At 63.2% G+C, this 20,409-nt stretch overlaps 2 protein-coding genes across 37 annotated transcripts; one reads left to right on the top strand and one right to left on the bottom strand.

Moving 5' to 3' along the window:
* The first annotated feature begins 6 nt into the window (after positions 1 to 6).
* On the top strand, positions 7 to 10,515 carry F11R (F11 receptor). Its single transcript, XM_071420763.1, has 9 exons — positions 7 to 163; positions 2,925 to 2,981; positions 4,472 to 4,585; positions 5,114 to 5,257; positions 6,447 to 6,649; positions 6,925 to 7,027; positions 7,837 to 7,944; positions 8,585 to 8,811; positions 9,692 to 10,515. The coding sequence occupies exons 1-8, from the start codon at positions 43 to 45 to the stop codon at positions 8,596 to 8,598; spliced, it is 864 nt and encodes a 287-aa protein (XP_071276864.1). The 5' UTR covers positions 7 to 42; the 3' UTR covers positions 8,599 to 8,811; positions 9,692 to 10,515.
* Positions 10,516 to 11,190: 675 nt separating this feature from the next.
* Positions 11,191 to 18,793, bottom strand: KCNJ10 (potassium inwardly rectifying channel subfamily J member 10). Of its 36 annotated transcripts, XM_071420758.1 has the most exons (5): positions 18,632 to 18,793; positions 12,695 to 14,049; positions 12,570 to 12,605; positions 12,464 to 12,499; positions 11,191 to 12,392 (listed from the first exon to the last, which is right to left on the bottom strand). In XM_071420758.1, exon 2 carries the CDS (start codon positions 14,047 to 14,049, stop codon positions 12,910 to 12,912), a length of 1,140 nt encoding a protein of 379 aa, XP_071276859.1. In that variant the 5' UTR covers positions 18,632 to 18,793; the 3' UTR covers positions 11,191 to 12,392; positions 12,464 to 12,499; positions 12,570 to 12,605; positions 12,695 to 12,909. The 36 variants fall into 36 exon arrangements, with proteins under 36 accessions (XP_071276859.1, XP_071276850.1, XP_071276832.1 ...); XM_071420749.1 differs by lacking the exon at positions 12,464 to 12,499 and adding an exon at positions 12,517 to 12,569 and having other exon boundaries at positions 12,604 to 14,049; XM_071420731.1 differs by lacking the exon at positions 12,570 to 12,605 and having other exon boundaries at positions 11,191 to 11,616; positions 11,654 to 12,552; positions 12,623 to 14,049.
* Positions 18,794 to 20,409: the final 1,616 nt, after the last annotated feature.

Raw genomic sequence — 20,409 nt, 5'->3', positions numbered from 1 at the left:
GGGGCGGGGCGGGCGCACCTGGAGCGGGGCGGCGGCGGCGCCATGGCGGGAGCGGAGCGGGGGCAGCCCCGGGGACAGCGGGGACAGCGGGGACAGCCCCGGGGACGGCGCTGGGGACCGCCCGGGGCGGGGCTGCGGCTGCTGCTGCTGCTGGGGGGGCTCGGTGAGTGCGGGGGGGGTCGGGGGCTCCGGGAACCGGGGGGGACCGGGGGGACCGGGGGAGGGGCGGGAATTGGGGAGCGGGGGAAAGGGAACCGGGGGCAAGGGCGGGAATTGTGGAGAGGGCTCGGGAACTGGTGGGGGGGGCAGGGAACCGGAGGGACCGGGGGGCGGGAAATTGGGGAGGGGAGGGGAGGGGGGGGGTGAAAGCGGAGGAGGGGCGGGAATTGGGGAGGGGGCTCGGGAAGTGGTGGGGGAGGGGGCTTGGAGAAGCGGGAGTGGGAGGGGAACGGGAATTGGGGAAGGGGGGAAGGGGAACCGGGGGGGAGGGCGGGAAATTGGGGAGGGGGCTCCGGGAACCGGGGGGGGGCTCAGGAAACGCGGGGTCGTTAAGGGAAGGGCTCGGTGGGTACCGGAGAAGGCTCGGGAAAGGGGAGCGGGATCGTTAACGGGAGCACGTGGGGGGCAAGATCGGTACCGGGGGAGGGGTCAGGACCGGGCCGGGGTCACCGCAGGGGTCACGGGCCCGGGGAGGGTTTGGGGGCACCCGAGCCGGTCCCGGTACCGGAGAGGCCATGGGGACCCCCCCGTGCGGTGCCGGTACCGGGGGGGGCGCTCGGTGTTTGTGCCCCCGGAGGGACCCCCCCGGTTCGGGGTCACCGGGAGCGGCAGCGGCGGCCCCGGGCCCCCCCCCCCGAGCCCCGGGAATTCCGGAGCGGAGGCACCGGGAGCGGGGGTGGGGGCGGGGGTGGCCTTCCTGTCCCCTCCATTGTGTTCGACAGGCCCGGGATTAACCCGATCCCGCCTGGGCTGGACCCGGCCCCAGTCGGGATTAACCCGATCCCGGTTTATTCGGACCCAAAATGAGTCGGGATCAAGCCAATTCCGGTTTATTCAGACTCAAAAGGAGTCGGGATTAACCCGATCCCAAATTATTTGAACTGAAACAGGTCGGGACTAACCCGATCCCCGTTTATTTAGACCCAAAATGGGTCGGGATTAACCTGATCCCAAATTATTTGAACTAAACCGGGTCGGGACTAACCCGATCCTGGTTTATTTAAACCCAAAATGGATCGGGATTAACCCAGTCCCGGTTTATTTAGACCCAGACTGGGTTGGGATGAGCCCGATCCCAAATATGGTCCCGGTTCAGGCTGGGATTTACCAGGTCGGGATTTACCCAATCCCCGCAGATTTAAACTCGGTCCTGGCAGGCCCCGACTCCGGGTTGATCCCAGACTCCCACGGGATGTTCCCATCCTTTGTTTATTCCCCAAATCCACCCAAACAGCCCCAAAATCCCATCCCGATTCCGATTTTTCCCCCCTAAATCCCAATTTTTCCCACAAATCGCAACTTTCCCCCTAAAAGTCCTGATTTTCCCCTCCAAATCCCCATTTTCCCCCCGAAAATCCCGATTTCCCCCCACCCCAAAATCCCAGTTTTCACCCCCCAATCCCGATTCCCCTCCAAAATCCCAATTTTTCCCTCCCAAATCTAAAATATTCCCCCCAAAAGTCCCGATTTCCCCCCCCCAAATCCCAATTTTTTCCCCCAAACCTCCCGATTTTTCCCCCCAAAATCCCGATTTTTCCCCCAAAAATCCCGATTTTTCCCCCAGAACTCCCGATTTTTCCCCCCCAATCCCGGTTTTCCCGCCCGGGTTTCGCTTGGCAGCGGCCCCGGGGTGCAAAGGTGGCGCGGGCGGGTGGCGGCCGAGGCGTTCCCGGCGACATTCCCGGTGACAATCCCGCTTGGGATGAGTCACCGGAGCCAATCCCGGCACCGGGAATGTCCCAGCTCCGGGGGGGGACACGGAGGGGACACGAGGGAGCTCGGGGTTGTGACATTCCCAGCCGGTTTCCTGCGAAACTGGGCAGGAAATGGGCAGAAAATGGGCAGGAACTGGGGAGAAACTGGGCAGAAATGGCAGGAAATGGGCAGAAACTGGGAAAGAACGAGGGAGAAACTGGGAAAGAACTGGGCAGAGACTGAGCAGAAACTGGGCAGGGGTAGCAGAAACTGGGCAGGAACTGGACAGAGATGGCAGGAGCTGGGAAGAAACGGTAGGAAATGGGCAGAAATTGGGAAATAACTGGGTAGAAAATGGGCAGGAACTGGGCAGAGACTGAGCAGAAACTGGGTAAGAACTGGAAAGAAGCTGGGCAGGAGCTGGGTAGAAACTGGGAAAGAACTGGGGAGAAACTGGGCAGGAAATGGGCAGAGACTGGATAAGAACTGGGCAGGAACTGGGAAAGAACTGGGCAGGAGCTGGGAAAGAGCTGGGCAGAAACTGAACAGAAACTAGGTAGAAAATGGGCAGGAACTGGGTAGAAAATGGGCAGGAACTGGGCAAAAATTGCGTAGAAACTGGGTACGAACTGGGCAGGAACTGAGAAAAGACTGGGCAGAAAATGGGAAAGGACTTGGTAGAAACTGGGTGGAAACTGGGCAGAAATGGAGTAGAAACTGGGAAAGAACTGGGGAGAAACTGGGAGAGAACTGAGCAGAAACTGGGGAGAAACTGGGAAGGAACTGAGCAGAAACTGGGAAGGAACTGAGCAGAAACCGGGCAGGAGCTGGGCAGGGCAGGAGTGGCCGGACGGGATTTTCCGGCTCCCGGTGGTGGCCGTGCCCAGTGACCTCCTGGTGGCCGTGCCCGGGGCTCCCGGTGACCTCGCGGCCCCGGTGACCCTGCCCTGGCTCCTGGTGGCCCTGCTGGGGCTCCGGGTGACGTCCCCTCCCCTCCGGTGTCCCCGCAGCCGTGCTGGCCGCAGCCCAGGTGACCTCGGAGGACCAGGAAGTGCCGGAGAACAAACGTGAGTGACCCCGGGAGTGTCCCCGTGGTGTCCCCGTGGTGTCCCCGGTGTCCCCATGGTGTCCCTGCGGTGTCACCAGCCCGGGGATGCACCTGGGGCTGTCCCGAACCCAGGGGTGGGGGCTCCACCCAGGGAGGTTTGGGGGGGTCAGTTTGGGGTCAGCCTGGTTTGGGTGGTCTCAGTTTTGGGCTGATTCCAGTTTGGGTTGATCCCAGTTCAGGGTGATCCTGGGTTTGGGCTGATCCCAGTTTTGGGTGGTCCCAGTTGGGGTTGAGCTGGGTTCTGGTTGATCCTGGTCCTGGTTCTGTCTGACCCCAATCCTGGGCCCAGTCCTGGTTCTGTCTGACCCCGGTCCCAGTGCCAGTTCTGGTTCTGTCTGACCTCGTTTTTTTCTGACCCCAGTTCTCTCTGACCCTTGTTCTGTCTGGTCCCAGTCCTGGTCCCGGTTCTGTCTGACCCCATTCTGCCCAGTCCTGGTTCTGTCCTACCCTGGTTCTGGTCCCAGTTCTGGTTCTGACCCTGGTTCTGTTCTGACCCTGGTGCCGGTCCCAGTTCTGTCTGACCCTGGTTCTGCCCCCGGTCCCTGTTCTGATCCTCGTCCCGGTTCTGATTCTGATTCTGTCCGGTTCCGGTTCTGCCTGGTTCTGGTCCCAGTTCTGCCCCGGTTCTGGTCCCGTTCCTGGTTCTGACGCCGGTTCTGCTCCCATTCCCGTTCCCGGTTCCAACCCCATTCCCATTCCCGGTTCTGCCCCCGTTCCCGGTTCTGCCCCTGTTCCCGTTCCTGGTTCTGGTCCCGGTTTTGTCCTGGTTCTGCCCCCGTTCCTGGTTCTGCCCTGGTTCCCGTTCATGGTTCTGCCCCCATTCCCGGTTCTGCCCCATTCCTGTTCCCGGTTCTGCCCCCGTTCCCGTTCCCAGTTCTGCCCCCGTTCCCGGTTCTGCCCCCGTTCCCATTCCCGGTTCTGCCCCCGTTCCTGGTTCTGACCCGTTCCCGTTCCCATTCCCGGTTCTGACCCCGTTCCCGTTCCCGGTTCTGCCCCTGTTCCCGTTCCCAGTTCTGACCCGTTCCCGTTCCCATTCCCGGTTCTGACCCGTTCCCGGTTCTGACCCGTTCCCGGTTCTGACCTGTTCCCATTCCCGTTCCCAGTTCTGACCCGTTCCCATTCCCGGTTCTGCCCCCGTTCCCGGTTCTGCCCCTGTTCCCGGTTCTGCCCCCGTTCCTGGTTCTGACCCGTTCCCGGTTCTGACCCGTTCCCGTTCCCAGTTCTGACCCGTTCCCATTCCCGGTTCTGCCCCCGTTCCCGGTTCTGCCCCCGTTCCCGGTTCTGCCCCCGTTCCCGGTTCTGACCCGTTCCCGGTTCTGACCCGTTCCCGTTCCCATTCCCGGTTCTGCCCCCGTTCCCGGTTCTGCCCCCGTTCCCGGTTCTGACCCGTTCCCGTTCCCAGTTCTGACCCGTTCCCATTCCCGGTTCTGACCCGTTCCCGTTCCCCAGCCGTGGAGCTGCGCTGCGCCGCGTTCCGCTCCAGCTCGGGCAGCGCCCGCATCGAGTGGAAATTCCAGAGGGGCTCATCCCTGACACTGATCTACTACGGGGGGGAGCTCACAGGTACGGGGACAGCGGGGACACTGGGGGGCACTGGGGACACTGGGGGACAGCGGGGACATTGGGGGCACTGGAGACACTGGGGGACAGGGGGACATCAGGGACACTGGGGACAGCGGGGACATTGGGGGACACCGGGGACATTGAGGACAGTGGGGACAGCAGGGGATATTGGGGACACTGGGGGATATTGGGGGACATTGGGCATATTGGGGACACCAGGGACATTGGTGACACTAGGGACAATGGGCACACTGGGGGGCACTGGGGACATTGGGGACAGCGGGGACACTGGGGATATGGGGGCCATCAGGGACACTGGGGACATTGGGGGGCCCTGTGGGGACATCAGGGAGGCCCTGAGCCTGTGGGGACATTTGGGGGGTCCCAAAGCCCATGGGGACATTTGGGGGGTTCTCTGCAGGGACACTGGGGGGTTCCCCAAGCCTGTGGGGCCATCAGGGTGTCCCCGTGGGGCCATGGGGGTGTCCCTGGGGTGTCCCCTCGATGTCCCAGCCCGGTGTCCCCCAGAGCCGTACCGGGACCGTGTCCAGTTCTCGCCCACGTCCATCCGCTTCGCGTCGGTGACGCGGGAGGACAGCGGCAAGTACATCTGCGAGGTGGTGGGGGATGGCAGCCACATCGCCAAGTCCGAGGTCAACCTCATCGTCCAGGGTGAGGCCACCCTGTCCCCAACCCCGGCCTTGTCCCCTGTCCCCAACCCCGGCCTTGTCCCCTGTCCCCAACCCCGGTCTTGTCCCCTGTGCCCAACCCCGGCATTGTCCCCTGTCCCCAGCCCTGGCCTTGTCCCCTGTGCCCAACCCTGGCCTTGTCCCCTGTGCCCAACCCCGGCCTTGTCCCCTGTCCCCAGCCCTGGCCTTGTCCCTTGTCCCCAGCCTTGTCCTCGGCCCCATCCTTGTCCCTTATCCTTGTCTCCATCCCTGGCCTTGGCCCTGGCCCTGTCCTTGACCTTGTCCCTGGCCATGTCATTGTCACCCATCCCTGGTCCCCGGCCTTGTCCCCGTCCCTGTCCTGGTCCCTGGTCTTGTCCCTGTCACTGTCCCTGTCCCTGCGGTGACTCTGGGCAGTGCTGGTCACTGTCCCTGTCCCATGTCATGGTGGCTCCAGGCAATGCTGTCACTGTCCCTGTCCCCATGGTCACTCTGGGCAGTGTGTCACTGTCCCTGTGTCACTGTCCCTGTCCCCGCAGTGCCCCCGGGGAAGCCCCTGGCCCACGTGCCCAGCTCAGCCACCGTGGGTGCCCGGGCTGTGCTGTCCCTGTGTCACTGTCCCTGTGTCACTGTCACTGTCCTCATGTCCCCACAGTGCCCCCAGGGAAGCCCCTGGCCCACGTGCCCAGCTCAGCCACCGTGGGTGCCCGGGCTGTGCCATCACTGTCCCTGTCACTGTCCCTGTATCCCTGTCACTGTCCCCATGGTCACTCTGGGCAGTGTGTCACTGTCCCTGTGTCCCTGTCACTGTCCCTGTGTCCCTGTGTCACTGTCCCTGTCCCCATGGTCACTCTGGGCAGTGTGTCACTGTCCCTGTGTCACTGTCCCTGTCCCCATGGTCACTCTGGGCAGTGTGTCACTGTCCCTGTGTCACTGTCCCTGTGTCCCTGTGTCACTGTCCCTGTGTCCCTGTGTCACTGTCCCCATGTCCCCGCAGTGCCCCCGGGGAAGCCCCTGGCCCACGTGCCCAGCTCAGCCACCGTGGGTGCCTGGGCTGTGCTGTCCCTGTGTCACTGTCACTGTCCCCATGGTCACTCTGGGCAGTGTGTCACTGTCCCTGTGTCACTGTCCCTGTGTCCCTGTGTCACTGTCCCTGTGTCCCTGTCCCTGTGTCACTGTCCCTGTCCCCGCAGTGCCCCCGGGGAAGCCCCTGGCCCACGTGCCCAGCTCAGCCACCGTGGGTGCCCGGGCCGTTCTGCGCTGCTCCGAGGCCCAGGGCTCGCCCCCTCCCACCTTCCGCTGGTACAAGGACGGCACGGAGCTGCCCCAGGACCCCAAATCCAGCCCCGCCTTCCGCAACTCCTCCTACAGCCTGGACCCGCGCACGGGGGAGCTGGTCAGTGCTGGGGCCTTCCTGCCCCTCTCCCTCTCCCCTTTTCCTGCCCTTTTCCCTCTTTTCCTCCCCTTTTCCTGCCCCTTTCCCTGTTTTCCACTCTTTCCCCCTTTTCCTGTTTTCCTCTCATTTTCTCCCTTTTCCTGCCCTGCTTTCCCCTTCATTTCCTCCCCCGTTTTTTCCCCATTTTTTCCCCATTTTCCCCCCCATTTCCCCCCCATTTCCCCCCTATTTTCCCCCATTTTTCCCCCATTTCCCTGACCCCTGCCCCGTCGCAGGTCTTTGAGCCCGTGGGGGGCTGGGACACGGGCGATTATCACTGCGAGGCCTCCAACAACGTGGGCAGCCCCCAGAAATCCGACGTCTTCCGCATGGAGGCCAGTAAGGAGCGATCCCAATTCCAATCCTAATCCCGATCCCATTCCTGATCCCAGTCCTGATCCCCAATCCCCATTCCCCATCACGATCCCTTTCCTGATCCCTTTTCTGATCCCCATTCCCCCATCCCAATCCTGATCCCTATCCTGATCCAAATCCCCATCCCAATCCTGATCCCCAATCCCAATCCCCATCCCTATCCTGATCCCAATCTTGATCCCCATCCCCTCCCAGTCCTAGTCTCTATCCTGATCCCAATCCCGATCCCAATCCTGATCCCATCCTGATCCCAATCCTGATCCCCAATCCTGATCCCAATCTTGATCCCCATCCCTTCCCAATCCCAGTCCCTATCCTGATCCCAATCCCCATCCCAATCCCCATTCTGATCCCAGTCCCCCAGTCCAGCGGGATCTCCCTGATCCTGTTGGATCCCTCCTGATCCCATTGAATCCCCCCAATCCCATGGGGTCTCCCCGATCCCATTGGATCCCCTGGATCCCTCCTGATCCCCACAATCCCATTGGATCCCCCAATCCCGTTGGATCCCACCGATCCCCCCTGATCCTGTGGGATTCCCCCAATCCCCCCAGTCCTGTAGGATCCCTGCAGATCCCTCCCGATCCCCCTGATCCTGTTGGATCCCTTTCATCCCATGGGATCCCCCTGATCTCCCCAATCCCGTTGGATCCCCCCCAATCCCGTGGGATCCCCCCAACCCCCCCAAGCTGTGGGGTCTCCCCATTCCCGTGGGATGCCCCCGATCCCATGGGATCCCCGGGATCCCCCGCTCCCCTCCGGGTGTCCTGCAGGCGAGGTGAACGTGGGCGGCATCGTGGCCGCCGTGGTGCTGCTGCTCCTGGTCCTGGGCCTCGCCGCCTTCGGGGTCTGGTTCGCCCACAGGCGCGGCTACTTCAGCAGTGAGAGACTGGGAGGGACTGGGAATGAACTGGGAGGGACTGGGATGGGATGGGAGGGACTGGGAGGGACTGGGAATGGACTGGGAGGGACTGGGATGGGATGGGATGGACTGGGAGGTTCTGGGAATGGACTGGGAGGGAATGGGATGGACTGGGAGGGACTGGGAATGGACTGGGAGGGACTGGGATCGGATGGGAGGGACTGGGAATGAACTGGGAGGGACTGGGATGGGATGGGAGGGACTGGGAATGGACTGGGAATGAACTGGGAGGGACTGGGAGGGACTGGGAATGGACTGGGAGGGACTGGGAATGGACTAGGAGGGACTGGGAGCAACTGGGAGGGAATGGGATGAGATGGGAATGGACTGGGAATGGACTGGGAGGGACTGGGAATGGTCTAGGGTGGACTGGGAGTGAATGGGAGGGAATGGGACGGATTGAGATGAGACTGGGACCAAACTGGGATGGGACTGGGAATAGGACTGGAATGGACTGGGAGGAACTGGGAATGGTCTGGGGTGGACTAGGAATGGCCCTGTGTCCCTGGGGATGTCCCCATGTCCGTCCCCATGTCCCAGTAATGTCCCCGCTGTGTCCCCCTCCCTTCCCTGATCCCCGTTTTTTCCCTTTTTTCCAGAAAAAACAGAGTGAGTGACACCAGAGCCACCTCCTCCTCCTCCTCCTGGGTGACCCCATCCCCCCAGTGTCACCCTGGTGTCACCTCGGTGTCCCCCCGGTCCCTGGGGTTTCCCCTGGTAGGGACAGAGGGGACACGGGGGCGGGTGGCACATCCCAAAATCCCGATTTTCCCGCAGCGCCGGCGGGAAGAAGGTGATTTACAGCCAGCCCTCGCGGCGCAGCGAGGTGAGCACAGGGGACACCGCGGGGACACCACGGGGACACCGCAGGGACCTGCCACCGCCCCGGTGGGGACACCCCAGTGGCAGGGGGACACCCTGGTGTCCTCAGTGTCCCTTGGCAGGAGGGTCCAGGGGGGGTGGTGGGAGGGGATGGTGTCACCTGTGATGTCCCCGTGTCCCCATTGATGTCACCATGTCCCAATTAATGTCCCCATGTCCCCATGGGTGTCCCCATTGCTGTTCCCATGTTCCCATTGGTGTCCCTATTAATGTCCCCAACTCCCCATGGGTGTCCCCATTGATGTCCCCATGTCCCCACTGATGTCCCCATTGCTGTTTCCATGTCCCCAGTGATGTCCCCATTGATGTCCCCATGTCACCATTGATGTCACCGTGTCCCTTTAATGTCCCCAGTGTCCCTGGGGATCGTGGTGGAGGGAGGGGGCTCACGGGGCTCCCTGTCCCCATTGATGTCCCCACTGATGTCCCCATAGTGTCCCTATTAATGTCCCAGTGTCCCCATTGATGTCCCTGTCATTGTCCCCAAGAATGTCCTTGTCAGTGCCCCATCCCTGTCCCCATCCCTGTCCCCATCAATGTCCCCGTGTCCCCATCAATGTCCCCATACCTGTCCCCATGCCTGTCCCCTTCACTGTCCCCATCCATGTCCCCATTGATGTCGCCATCAATGTCCCCATGGCTGTCCCCGTGTCCCCATCAATGGCCCCATCAATGTCCCCGTGTCCCCATCCCTGTCCCCATCAATGTCCCCGTGTCCCCATGGCTGTCCCCGTGTCCCCATCAATGTCCCTGTGTCCCCATTGATGTCCCCATGTCCCCATGGCTGTCCCCGTGTCCCCATGGCTGTCCCCATGTCCCCGCAGGGCGAGTTCAAGCAAACCTCCTCATTCCTGGTGTGAAGTCGTCCCCGCCACCCCCCGGACACTTTTTCCCAATTCCCGGAATTCCGCGGGATTTGGGGAATTCCGCAAGATTTTAGGAGATCCACGGGATTTTGGGAATTCTGTGGGATTTTGCTGATTCCAGCAGGATTTTCAGAATTCTGTGGGGATTTTAGGAGATCCACGGGATTTTGGGGAATTCCCACGGGATATCCGGAATTCTGCAGGATTTGGGGAATTTCCTGCGGGATTTGAGGAATTTCCTGTGGGATCTGGGAATTCCCGCAGGATTTTTGGGAATTCCCGCAGGATTTTGGGAATTCGGTGGGATTTTAGGAGTTCCATGGGATTTCAGGAACCCTGTGGGATTTTTGGGAATTCCCGCAGGATTTTTTGGGAATTCCCGCAGGATTTTTGGGAATTCCCGCGGGATTTTCGCCGCGGTTTTTTTAGAGCCTCTCCAGTGCCTTCGCCGCCGCTGCCTCTGGAATGTGGGGGTCCCCACGTCCCCTTTGTCCCCTCTTTGTGTCTCCCCCATTGTCCCCTCTTGTTCCCCCCCATTGTCCCCTCCCATTCTCCCCTTGTCCCCCTTTTTGTCCCCTTTGTCCCCTCCCCTCGTTCCCCCTTTTTGTCCCCCCCCCTCCATTGTCCCCCCTTGTCCCCTCTCTGTCCCCGGGGGGGCTCTGGGAGGGGACAGGGCTGGTGCCACCACCTGGGGACAGCGCCAGTGTCCCACTGGTCCCAGTGGCCCCCCTGAACTGGGAGTGTGCAGGGGGGGGGTACTGGAAATAAACCTGTGTCCTTTACCTGGCCTGGTGACACCGGGAGGGACAATGGGGACAATGGGGGGGGACACTGGGGACATTGCGGGGGGACAATGGGGGGGGACACTGGGGACATTGTGGGGGGGCACTGGGGACATTGTGGGGACAATGGGGGGACCCTGGGGACATTGGAGGGGCACTGGCGGGACCCTGGGGACACTGGGGGGACGTTGGGGACGTTGGGGGGACACTGGGGGCACAATGGGGGGGGACAGTGGAGGACATTGGGGGTCTCGGGGGACATTAGTGGGGGGACACTGGGGACATTGAGGGGACCCTGAGGACATTGGGGGGACACTGGGGACATTGAGGGGACACTGGGGACATTGAGGGGGACACTGCGGGTGTCTCTGGGGACAGTGAGGGGACATTCTGGGGACATTGGGTGGGTCCCTGGTGACATTGGGGGACCCTTTAGGGGGGGCATTTGGGACACCTGGGGACATTGGGGGGATCCCTGGGGGCTGAGGTGACATTGGGGGTCACAGTGGGGACATCGGGGGGGGTCCCTGGGGGGTCGCAGTGGGGACATTGGGGGTCACAGTGAGGACATTGGGGGTCGCAGTGGGGACATTGGGGGACACTGGGGACATTGCGGGGGGGTCCCTGGGGCTGAGGGGACATCGGGGACACCGTGGGGACACTGGGGACACCCCCCACCATCGACGTCACCTTTATTGAACTCCTGCCCCTCCCCCCCCGCCCCCAAACCGAGCTCGGGCCCCCCCTTGGGGGGGGGGGGAGGGGCGGTTTTGCGGGGGGGGGGGGGGTCCCGCTCCTTCCTCATTACCGACACCTTTAATTAGTGGCACTAATTGCCCCGGCGCGGGGGGGGCCGCGTTAATTGCGGGGTCTACGTTAAGCAGCAGCGACGGGCGGGGGGGGAGGGGACACGGTGGCCGATTATCGGTGACACCCCCGGGGGGACCCCCCCGACACTGCCCGGGGCTGGGGGGGGGGGGACGGGGAGGGGCTCCAGCGCTTGGGGGGGGCAGGGGGGGGGCTCCTGCCTCAGTTTCCCCTGGCAGGGGGGGGAGCAGCGGCGTCCTGGGGGCTGGTGGCATCTCCAGGGGTTGGTGGCACCTCCAGACATGGTGGCACCTCCAGGGGTTGGTGGCACTTTGGGGCACCAGGGACTGGTGTCACCTCTGGGGACTGGTGCCATCGTAGGGCTCGTGGCACCTCCAGGGCTTGGTTGGTGGCACTTTGGGACTGGTGGCATCTCCAGGGGGTGGTGACACTCCAGGGCTGGTGGCACCTCCAGGGGTTGGTGGCACCTCCAGATGGTGACACTTCCAGGCATTGGTGGCACCTCCAGACACTTGTGGAGTCTTGGCTGGTGGCTCTTCTGGGCATTGGTGACACTTTGGGGCTGGTGGCACCTCGGGGCTGGTGGGACTTCCAGATGCTGGTGACACGTCCAGGCATTGGTGGCATTTCCAGGTGTTGGTGACACTTTGGGGCTGGTGGTACGTTCAGGACCTGGTGGCACCTCCAGGCATTGGTGGCATCTTGGGATTGGTGGCACCTCCAGATGTTGATGACAATTCCAGGCATTGGTAGGATTTTGGGGCTGGTGGCACCTCCAAACTTTGATGTCACCTTCAAGTGTTGGTGACACCTCCAGGCGTTGGTGTCACTTCAGGGCTGGTGACACCTCCAGACACATGTTGGTGACACCTCCAAGGACTGGTGACACCACCAGGGCTGGTGACATCTCAGCACCAGTGACGCTTGGGGACTGGTGGCTTCTTCAGACACTGATATCCCCTTGGGGTTGGTGACACCTCCAGGGGCTGGTGACACTTTGGGGCTGGTGACACCTCCAGGGGTTGGTGTCCCATTGAAAGTGGTGAAAACTCCAAACTTGGCAACACTTCCAGACTTGGTGACACTCTGAGGCTGGTGGCACCTCCAGGGCCGGTGGCACCTCCAGATGCTGGTGTCCCTTTGGGGCTGGTGACCCCTTGAATCCGGTGACACCTCCAGATGTTTGTGTCCCTTTGGGGCTGGTGACCCCTTGAATCCGGTGACACCTCCAGATGTTTGTGTCCCTTTGGGGCTGGTGACCCCTTGAATCCGGTGACACCCCCAGATCTTTGTGTCCCCTTGAATCCGGTGACACCCCCAGATGTTGATGTCCCTTTGGGGCTGGTGACACCCCCAGATCTTTGTGTCCCCTTGAATCCGGTGACACCCCCAGATGTTGATGTCCCTTTGGGGCTGGTGACACCCCCAGATGCTGGCACCCCCCTGCCCCTGGCGACACCTCCACCATCCGCCACCACCCCTTTGCTCCACCACCCCCACCACCACCCCCTCGCTCCGCTGCCACCCCTGGCCCCGGCGCCGATGTCACCTCCGTGTCCCCCCATCTCAGACGTTGCTGATGCGGACGCTGAGCGGGGCCCCCTCCCCGTCCCGCTCCGCCTCCCGCAGCGACTCCTCCAGCTTGACCTTCTCGGGGTCCCCGAACCGCACGGCCTCGTGGTGACAGCAGGGCGCCGCCACCTTCACCACGCGGTCGAAGAGGCTGAAGTCGGCCACGTACTTGCCGCTGGCCGACAGCGAGATGGCTGGCGTGAACTCGTAGCCCCACAGGATCTCCTCGGGCAGGTAGGACGTGCGCACCTGGCACGTGGCGCTGGTGGACTCCACGGTGCCGCTCAGGATGACCACCAGCTCGAAGTCGCCGTCCCCCGAGCGCAGGGACACGTCCCGCAGCGGGCTGGCCTCGTCCACCACGTGGTAGAAGGTCAGCGGCAGGATGAGGAAGGGGCTGTCCGAGGACGTGTCCACCTGGAAGTCCACGTTGAGCTGGTTGAGCCGGACGCTCTCGCCCTCCTTGGTCAGGTGGGTCTGCAGCAGCTTGCCGGTGACCTGGCAGCCGATCAGGAGGCTCTTCCTCATGTTGGCCACGCGGATCATCAGGCAGGTCTTGCCGTCGTGCTGCGCCACCACGGCGTTCTGGCTGAACTTGATGGTCTCGGCGCGCTTCTTGGGCCGCGCGATCTTGGCCAGGAAGGTGCCGGTGATGAAGATCTCCAGGATGGTGGTGAGCACCAGCTGGGTGATGAGCAGCACGATGGCCAGCGGGCACTCCTCGCTGATGTAGCGGAAGCCGTAGCCGATGGTGGTCTGCGACTCGAGGGAGAAGAGGAAGGCTCCGGTCAGCGTGTGCACCTGCATCACGCACGGCGTGTGGTTGGCGGGCGGCTCGAACTCCAGCAGGTCACCATGCGCCGCCGCCACCAGGTACCACACCACGCCGAAGGCGAACCAGGTGCCGGCGAAGGTGGCGGAGAAGAGCAGGAGCTTGTAGCGCCACTGGAGGTCGATGAAGGTGGTCCACAGGTCCTTGAGGTACAGGAAGCGCTTGTCCGAGATGTGCTCCATGCGCACGTTGCTGCGGCCGTCCTTGGTCAGCACGCGGCGCCGCCGCAGCCCCGGCCCCATCAGAGGGCGGCTGTCGGTCTGCGTGGTCTGGCTGTAGTACACCTTGGTGGAGGACGTCATCTGCGGGACAGGGGACAGGTGAGGGGTGAGGACAGGTGGGGGACAGGGGAGGGACAGGTAGAGGAGATCATCTGTGGGGACACGGGGACAGGTGAGGGACAGGTGGGAGACACGTGCAGGACACGTCAGGAACAGGTGGGGAACAGGTAGGGGATAGGTGGGGGACAACTGGAGGAGATGATCTATGGGGACATGTAAGGGACAGGTAGAGAATGTCATCTGCGGGGACAGGTGAGGGACAGGTGAGGAACTAATAGAGGAGATCATCTGCAGGGACAGGTGAGGGCCAGGGGAGGGACAAGTAGAGAGGGGCACCTGCAGAGGACAGAGGGACAGGTAAGGGACAGGTGGGGCGGTGATCGAAGGTGACATGGGGGACATGTGAGGGACAGGTGGAGAACATCTGTGGGGACATGGGGCCAGGTGAGGGACTGGGGAGGGACAGGTGGAGGACGACATCAGGGGGGAACCAGGGTGGTCATCCCTGTAACTGTGTGTCCCCATGTCCCTCTGTCCATCCCCCTGTCCATCCCCATGTCCCTCTGTCCATCCCCCTGTCCCTCCATCCCTCCACGTGCCTCCCCCCATTCCCAAATCCCTCCGTGTCCCCTCAGTGTCCCCCTCTGTCCCCTGGCAGCTCCGGTGGCCGTGGAAGTGTCCCAGGCATCCGGGAGGAAGAGGAAGAGGATGAATGGGAGGTGACAGGGACAAACGGCCGGGGGCAGCGCCAGGCGCCTCCCCGGTGTCCCCGTGTCCCCGTGTCCCGGTGTCCCCATCCCAAAAAAGGCCCTTTCAGCCCCCGCCAGCCTCTGGCCCCGCCACCGTTTCCGCCGCGGAAGGGGCAGTGTGCCGGGGACACCGGGGGGTGGTGGCACCCTTGGAGCCTGGTGTCCCCGTGGCAGCCAAGGCTGGGGGACACGAGTGGCACTGCCACCGTCCTGGCTGCGCCAGGGAAATGTCCTGGGAGGGACGGGGACAGCCGGGACAGAGGGGACATCGGTGTCCCCAAAGAGGGGACACGGAGCTGCTCCTTCCCAGATGGGCTGTGGGGGTCCCTGGGGCCACCATGTCCCCTCAGAGCCACTGTGTCCACAGAGCCACCAGCTGTCCCCAAGGCCACATTGTGTCCCCAAGTTCCTGGGGTGCCCAGGGCCTCCCATGTCCCTGCAGTCACTCTGCCCCCTAAAGGTGCCCCCATGTCCCCAAAGCCACCGTGTCCCCAAGGCCCCCCATATCCCCAAGGCCCCCCATGTCCCCAGAGTCCCCCCATGTCCCCAAAGCCACCGTGTCCCCACCCCCTGCTTTGGGGGTCTCTGCACACCCCTGCCCCCCCTCTTTGGGGCCCTCCCCCCCTCTTTTTATGCTCCTGCCCCCCCCCCTTTCTCCCCCCCACCCCCCATTTTTGGTCTCCCCACCCCCCTGCCCCATTTTTGGGGTCTCCGCCCCCTCGGAGGGGCCCCGCGTGCCCCCCGTGTCCCCCGGGCGTGCTCCGGTGGCCGGACACGGTTCGGGACAAGCCGCAGCTTGTTCCCGTTCCCGGTGCCCGCGGCACAACCGGTTACCCATTAACCCCCCCCGACACCCGCCCCGTGCCTCAGTTTCCCCTCGGGGGTGTTCTGGTCACTTTGGGGGTCACCGTAAAGGCCCGGCCCTACATGGGGGGGCGGGGGTGGTACAGGAGGACTGAGGGGGGGCCCCCAGGGACTCGTCCCCGTTCCTCGCGTCCCGCTGGCACCGGCGGCGCGGGCACCGTTCCCACGGCGCGGCGGTGCCAGGCGTGACCGGGCGCCCCGCCAGCCGCGCCCCCCCTCCCCACAAACTGGGGCGCGGGGCTGCTCCAAACTGGGGTAACTGGGATTGGGGGGGGGTGAAGGAGCGGCCCCCCAGCCCCGCGGAGGGGTCCCCGAATTGAGGAGGGGGGCGCGGGGTGGGTGCGGCGGGGGTGGAGGGGGGGGTGGCGGTGGCGGGGGGGGGGACAGGGACGGGGACAGGGACAGTGGGGCCATTGTGCGGCCGGAGCCGAGGTTTCAATGGGGCTGGCGGGGGGACAAAGGCGCTTTGACGGAGCCCTCGTTAAGATGCAGAGCCCCGCGCGACACCGCCACCGCCAGCGCGGGGGTCCCGGGGGGCCCGCGACACCGCCAGGGCCACCGAGGGGACACAGGGACCCCCATGGCTGATGGCACTGCCACCGAGGGGGGGCTGTGACACTGCCAGGGCCACCGAGGGGACACAGGGACCCCCATGGCTGATGGCACTGCCACCGAGGGGGGCACAGGGACCCTCGTCATTAATGGCACTGCCACCGAGAGGGGCACAGGGACCCCCATGGTTAATGGCACTGTCACCAAGGGGACACAGGGACCCCACTGTCACCGAGGGGGGCACAGTGATCCCAATGGCTGATGGCACTGTCACCAAGGGGGGGCCTATGACACTGCCAGAGCCACCGAGAGGGGCACAGGGACCTCCATCGTTACTGTCACTGTCACCACAGGGGTCCCCTGACACTCTCATGGCCACCACGGGGGTCCTGTGGCTCCTCTGTCACTATCACGGCCACCACTGGGGGTCCCAGGGTCCTCTGTCACTGTCAGTGCCACCATGAGGGTCCCAGGTCCCCACTCTGGCCCCGCTGTGTGACCTGGGGGACCCTTGTCCCCTCCATGTCCCCACTGGGGGCCCCGGGGGTGTCCCCCCTCCCCATGGTGACCACGGGGGTCCTGGGGGGGTCCCAGGTCCCATTCCCTGCATCAGGGGGACCCCAGAATGGAGCCTTAGGTCACAGCTGGGATAACCCACACCTGGGATAACCCACACCTGGGATAACCCACACCTGGGATAATTCACCTTTGGGATAATTCACACTAAGGATAACTTTCACCTGGGATAGTCTACATCCAGGACAATCCAAATTCCAGGATAACCCACAGCTGAGATAACCCACACCGGGGATAACCCACACCCAGGATAACCCACATCCCAGGATAAACCTCACTTAGAATAACCCACATCCCAGGATAACCCACACCCACGTTAGACCACATCTGGGATAACCCAAATTCTGGGATAACCCACAACTGGGACACTCAGAATAACCCATACCTGGGATAACCCACACCCGGGATAACCCAAATTCCAGGATAACCCACAGCTGGGATAACTCACACCTGGAATAATTCATATCTGGGATAATCCACACCCGGGATAACCCACACCTGGGGATACCCAACATCCTGGAATAATGGAATAACTCATAATTGGGATAACCCACACCTGGTTAATGTGGGTTAACCTTGGGATAACCCAAATTCCAGGATAACCCACACCTAGGATAACCCAAATTCCAGGATAACCCACAGCTGGGATAACCCACTCCCGGGATAACCAACAGCTGGGATAATTCAAATTCTGGGTAACCCACACCTGGGATAACCAACCCAGGATAACCCACACCCAGGATAATTCACACCCGGGATAACACACACCCGGGATAACACACACCTGGGACATGGGGACATAGGGATAAAGGGACAAAGGCCTTGGGGACATCAGACCTGGGAATACATGACACAGGGACATGGGGTGGGGACGTGGGGTACAGGGGACACAGAGACATGGGGACATCAGAATAGAGGGGCAGGGGGACATGGGGACATAGGACACGGAATAAGTGACATGGGGACATGGGATGGGGACACGGAGACACAGGGACATGGGATACAGAGACAGGGCCGTGGGGACAGAGGACATGGGGATATGTGACATGGGGACATGGGGATGTGGGGAACAGGGTGTTGGGGACGTGGGAGAGGGAGACAGGATCTGAGAGTGTGGGGACATGGGGACACAGGGGAATGGGGACACATCGCTGTGAGGCACAGGGACACGGGAATAAGGGGGACATGGGGATATGGGGACATGAGGACATGGGGACATTGGGATATGGGCAAATATGGGGACATGGGGACAAGGTGATGGGGGAATGGGGCCATGGGGACACTGGGATATGTGAGAATGGGTATCCCATATCCCAGGGACACAGGGACAGGGTGGTACGTGACATGGGGACATGGGGACGCTGGGATATGGGGACATGGGGACGCTGGGATATGGGGACATGGGAATATGGGGACGTGGGGAAACAGGGACACAGGGATTTGGGAATGTGGGGATACAGTGATACGTGGAACATGGGGATCCAGGGACACAGGGACAGGGTGGTACGTGCCATGGGGACATCAGGACATGGGGATCCAGAGAAACGAGGACATGGCAATGTGGGACACAAGGATTTGGGGACGTGGGCATGAGGGACTGGGCAACACAGTGATTTGGGGACCAGCAATGGGTGGACACGGGGACACGGGGACGTGGCCTCACGGTGTCACGGGTGATGGCGGCACAGGGATGTGGGGACATCGGGGCTACGGTGCCACCAGGGCGGGGGGGGACAAGGGGTCCCAGGGCTCCCCTCTGCAGCGCCGGTGCCATCCCAGCGCCACCGGCCGGTGCCCGCCGCCCTCGGCACCCCCCAGGATGGGATGGGGGACCCCCGGGGACCCCCCCGGGCCGCCCTTACCTTGCTGGGGGGGTCGCGGGTCCCGCCGTGCTCAGCCCGGCCGGCTCCCCATGGGCTTTATGGCTCGGCGGGGCCGCGGCGGCGGGACGGGCACCCCCCCCCACCCCCCCGCGGAACCGGGGAGGAGCCGCCGGGGGCGGGCCGGGGGTTAATGGGGTGGAAAAGGAGCCGGCCGGCACCGGGTCACGTTACCGGGCACGGGGGGGGGACAGGGGGACCCCGCCCGCGGGCACCGGCACCGCCATGAGGGTCCCTGGGGGGTGGGGGGGGTGCGGGCATCGCGACCGGCAATGGGGGGCCCGGTGGGGGCACCGGGGGGCACGAGGGGGGATGTCCAGGCAGGGATACCGCACCCGGGGGTCGGGCCCTGTGCCCCGGGCACTGGGGGTCCCGTTGGGGACACCGGGGGTCTCATAGGGGTCCCCTGGGCACCGGTGCCTCCAAGGGGGGTCCTGGAGGGTCCGGGCAGGGTCCCGCGGGCACCGGGGAGTGCCTGGGGCTACACCGTGGGTCCGTGGGTGGATGGTCAGTGTGTCCATGGATCAGTGTGTCCGTGTGTCCGTGGGTAGATGGTCAGTGTGTCCATGGATCAGTGTGTCCGTGTGTCCGTGGGTAGATGGTCAGTGCGTTGGTCAGTGTCCGTGTGTCTGTGTTTCCGTGTGTCCATGTGTCCGTGGCTGATCAGTGTGTCCATGTGTCCATGTGTCCATGGCTGGTCAGTGTGTCCATGTGTCCGTGTGTCCGTGGGTGGATGGTCAGTGTGTCAGTGTGTCCATGTATCTGTGTGTCCGTGTGTCTGTGGATCCATGTGTCTGTGGCTGGTCAGTGTATCCGTGTGTCCGTGTGTCCATATGTCCGTGTGTCCATGTGTCCATGTGTCAGTGTGTCCGTGTATCTGTGTGTCTATGTGTCCGTGTGTCCATGGGTGGCTGGTCAGCGTAACCACGTGTCCGTGTGTCCATGGCTGGTTAGTGTGTCCGTGTGTCCGTGCTTCCATGGCTGGTCAGTGTATCCGTGTGTCCGTGTGTCCATGGGTGGCTGGTCAGTGTGTCCGTGTGTCTGTGGCTGGCTGGTCAGTGTATCCATGTGTCCGTTTGTCCCTGTGTCCCTGTGTCCGTGTGTCCGTGGCTGCCCCACGCCAGGCCCATCCCGGCCCATCCCGGCCGCTCCGGAGTCACAAAGATCCTTTGTCCACTCGGGGGGGGGGCGGGCGAGTGACCTCGGGGCGGGGCTACCGGAGGGGCGGGGCCTGTCAGGGGACCCCCTCTGGGCTAATGAGGGGGGGTCTGGGCTAATGAGGGGGGGTCTGAGCTAATAAGGGGTTGGGCTAATGAGGGGGGGTCTGGGCTAATGAGGGGGGGGTCTGGGCTAATGAGGGGGGCTCTGGGCTAATGAGGGGGGGTCTGGGTTAATGAGGGGGGGTCTGGGCTAATGAGGGGGGGGGGAGGGAGGGGCTGAGCCGGGGAGGGGGCTGGGCTAATGACGGGCACCCCCTGGCTAATTATGGGGGGGGGGGACTAATCCGAAGGAGCGAACGGCAGCCCTGGGCTAGCGCAGGGGCGGCTGGGCTAATTAATGACGGGCTAATTAATGAGGGGCTAATAATGGCTTGGGGGGGCTGGGCAAGCGCTGGACACCCCCGAGCTGGCGATGAGGAGGGGGGGCTGGGTTAATGAGGAGCCCCCCCCGGTTAATTATTTTGGGGGGGGGGGGCGTGTGTTAATTATGGGGGGGTTGCGCTAATTATGGGGGGGGGGTTGCGCTGATGATGGGGGCGA

This window comes from Agelaius tricolor, unplaced genomic scaffold (assembly GCF_023055355.1).
Source record: "Agelaius tricolor isolate 1412-34295 unplaced genomic scaffold, bAgeTri1.0.p SCAF_161, whole genome shotgun sequence".
Lineage (NCBI taxonomy): Eukaryota > Metazoa > Chordata > Aves > Passeriformes > Icteridae > Agelaius > Agelaius tricolor.
This window is presented reverse-complemented; position numbering and strand designations above follow the sequence as displayed.

Bases quoted from the DNA above. Each gene is read 5' to 3' on its own strand.
- F11R (XM_071420763.1), top strand. From the start codon at position 43: ATGGCGGGAGCGGAGCGGGGGCAGCCCCGGGGACAGCGGGGACAGCGG. The intron at 164-2,924 runs GTGAGTGCGGGG...GTGTCCCCGCAG, and splicing joins GCTGCTGCTGGGGGGGCTCG to CCGTGCTGGCCGCAGCCCAG. The intron at 7,028-7,836 runs GTAAGGAGCGAT...GGTGTCCTGCAG, and splicing joins CGTCTTCCGCATGGAGGCCA to GCGAGGTGAACGTGGGCGGC.
- KCNJ10 (XM_071420751.1), bottom strand. From the start codon at position 14,049: ATGACGTCCTCCACCAAGGTGTACTACAGCCAGACCACGCAGACCGAC.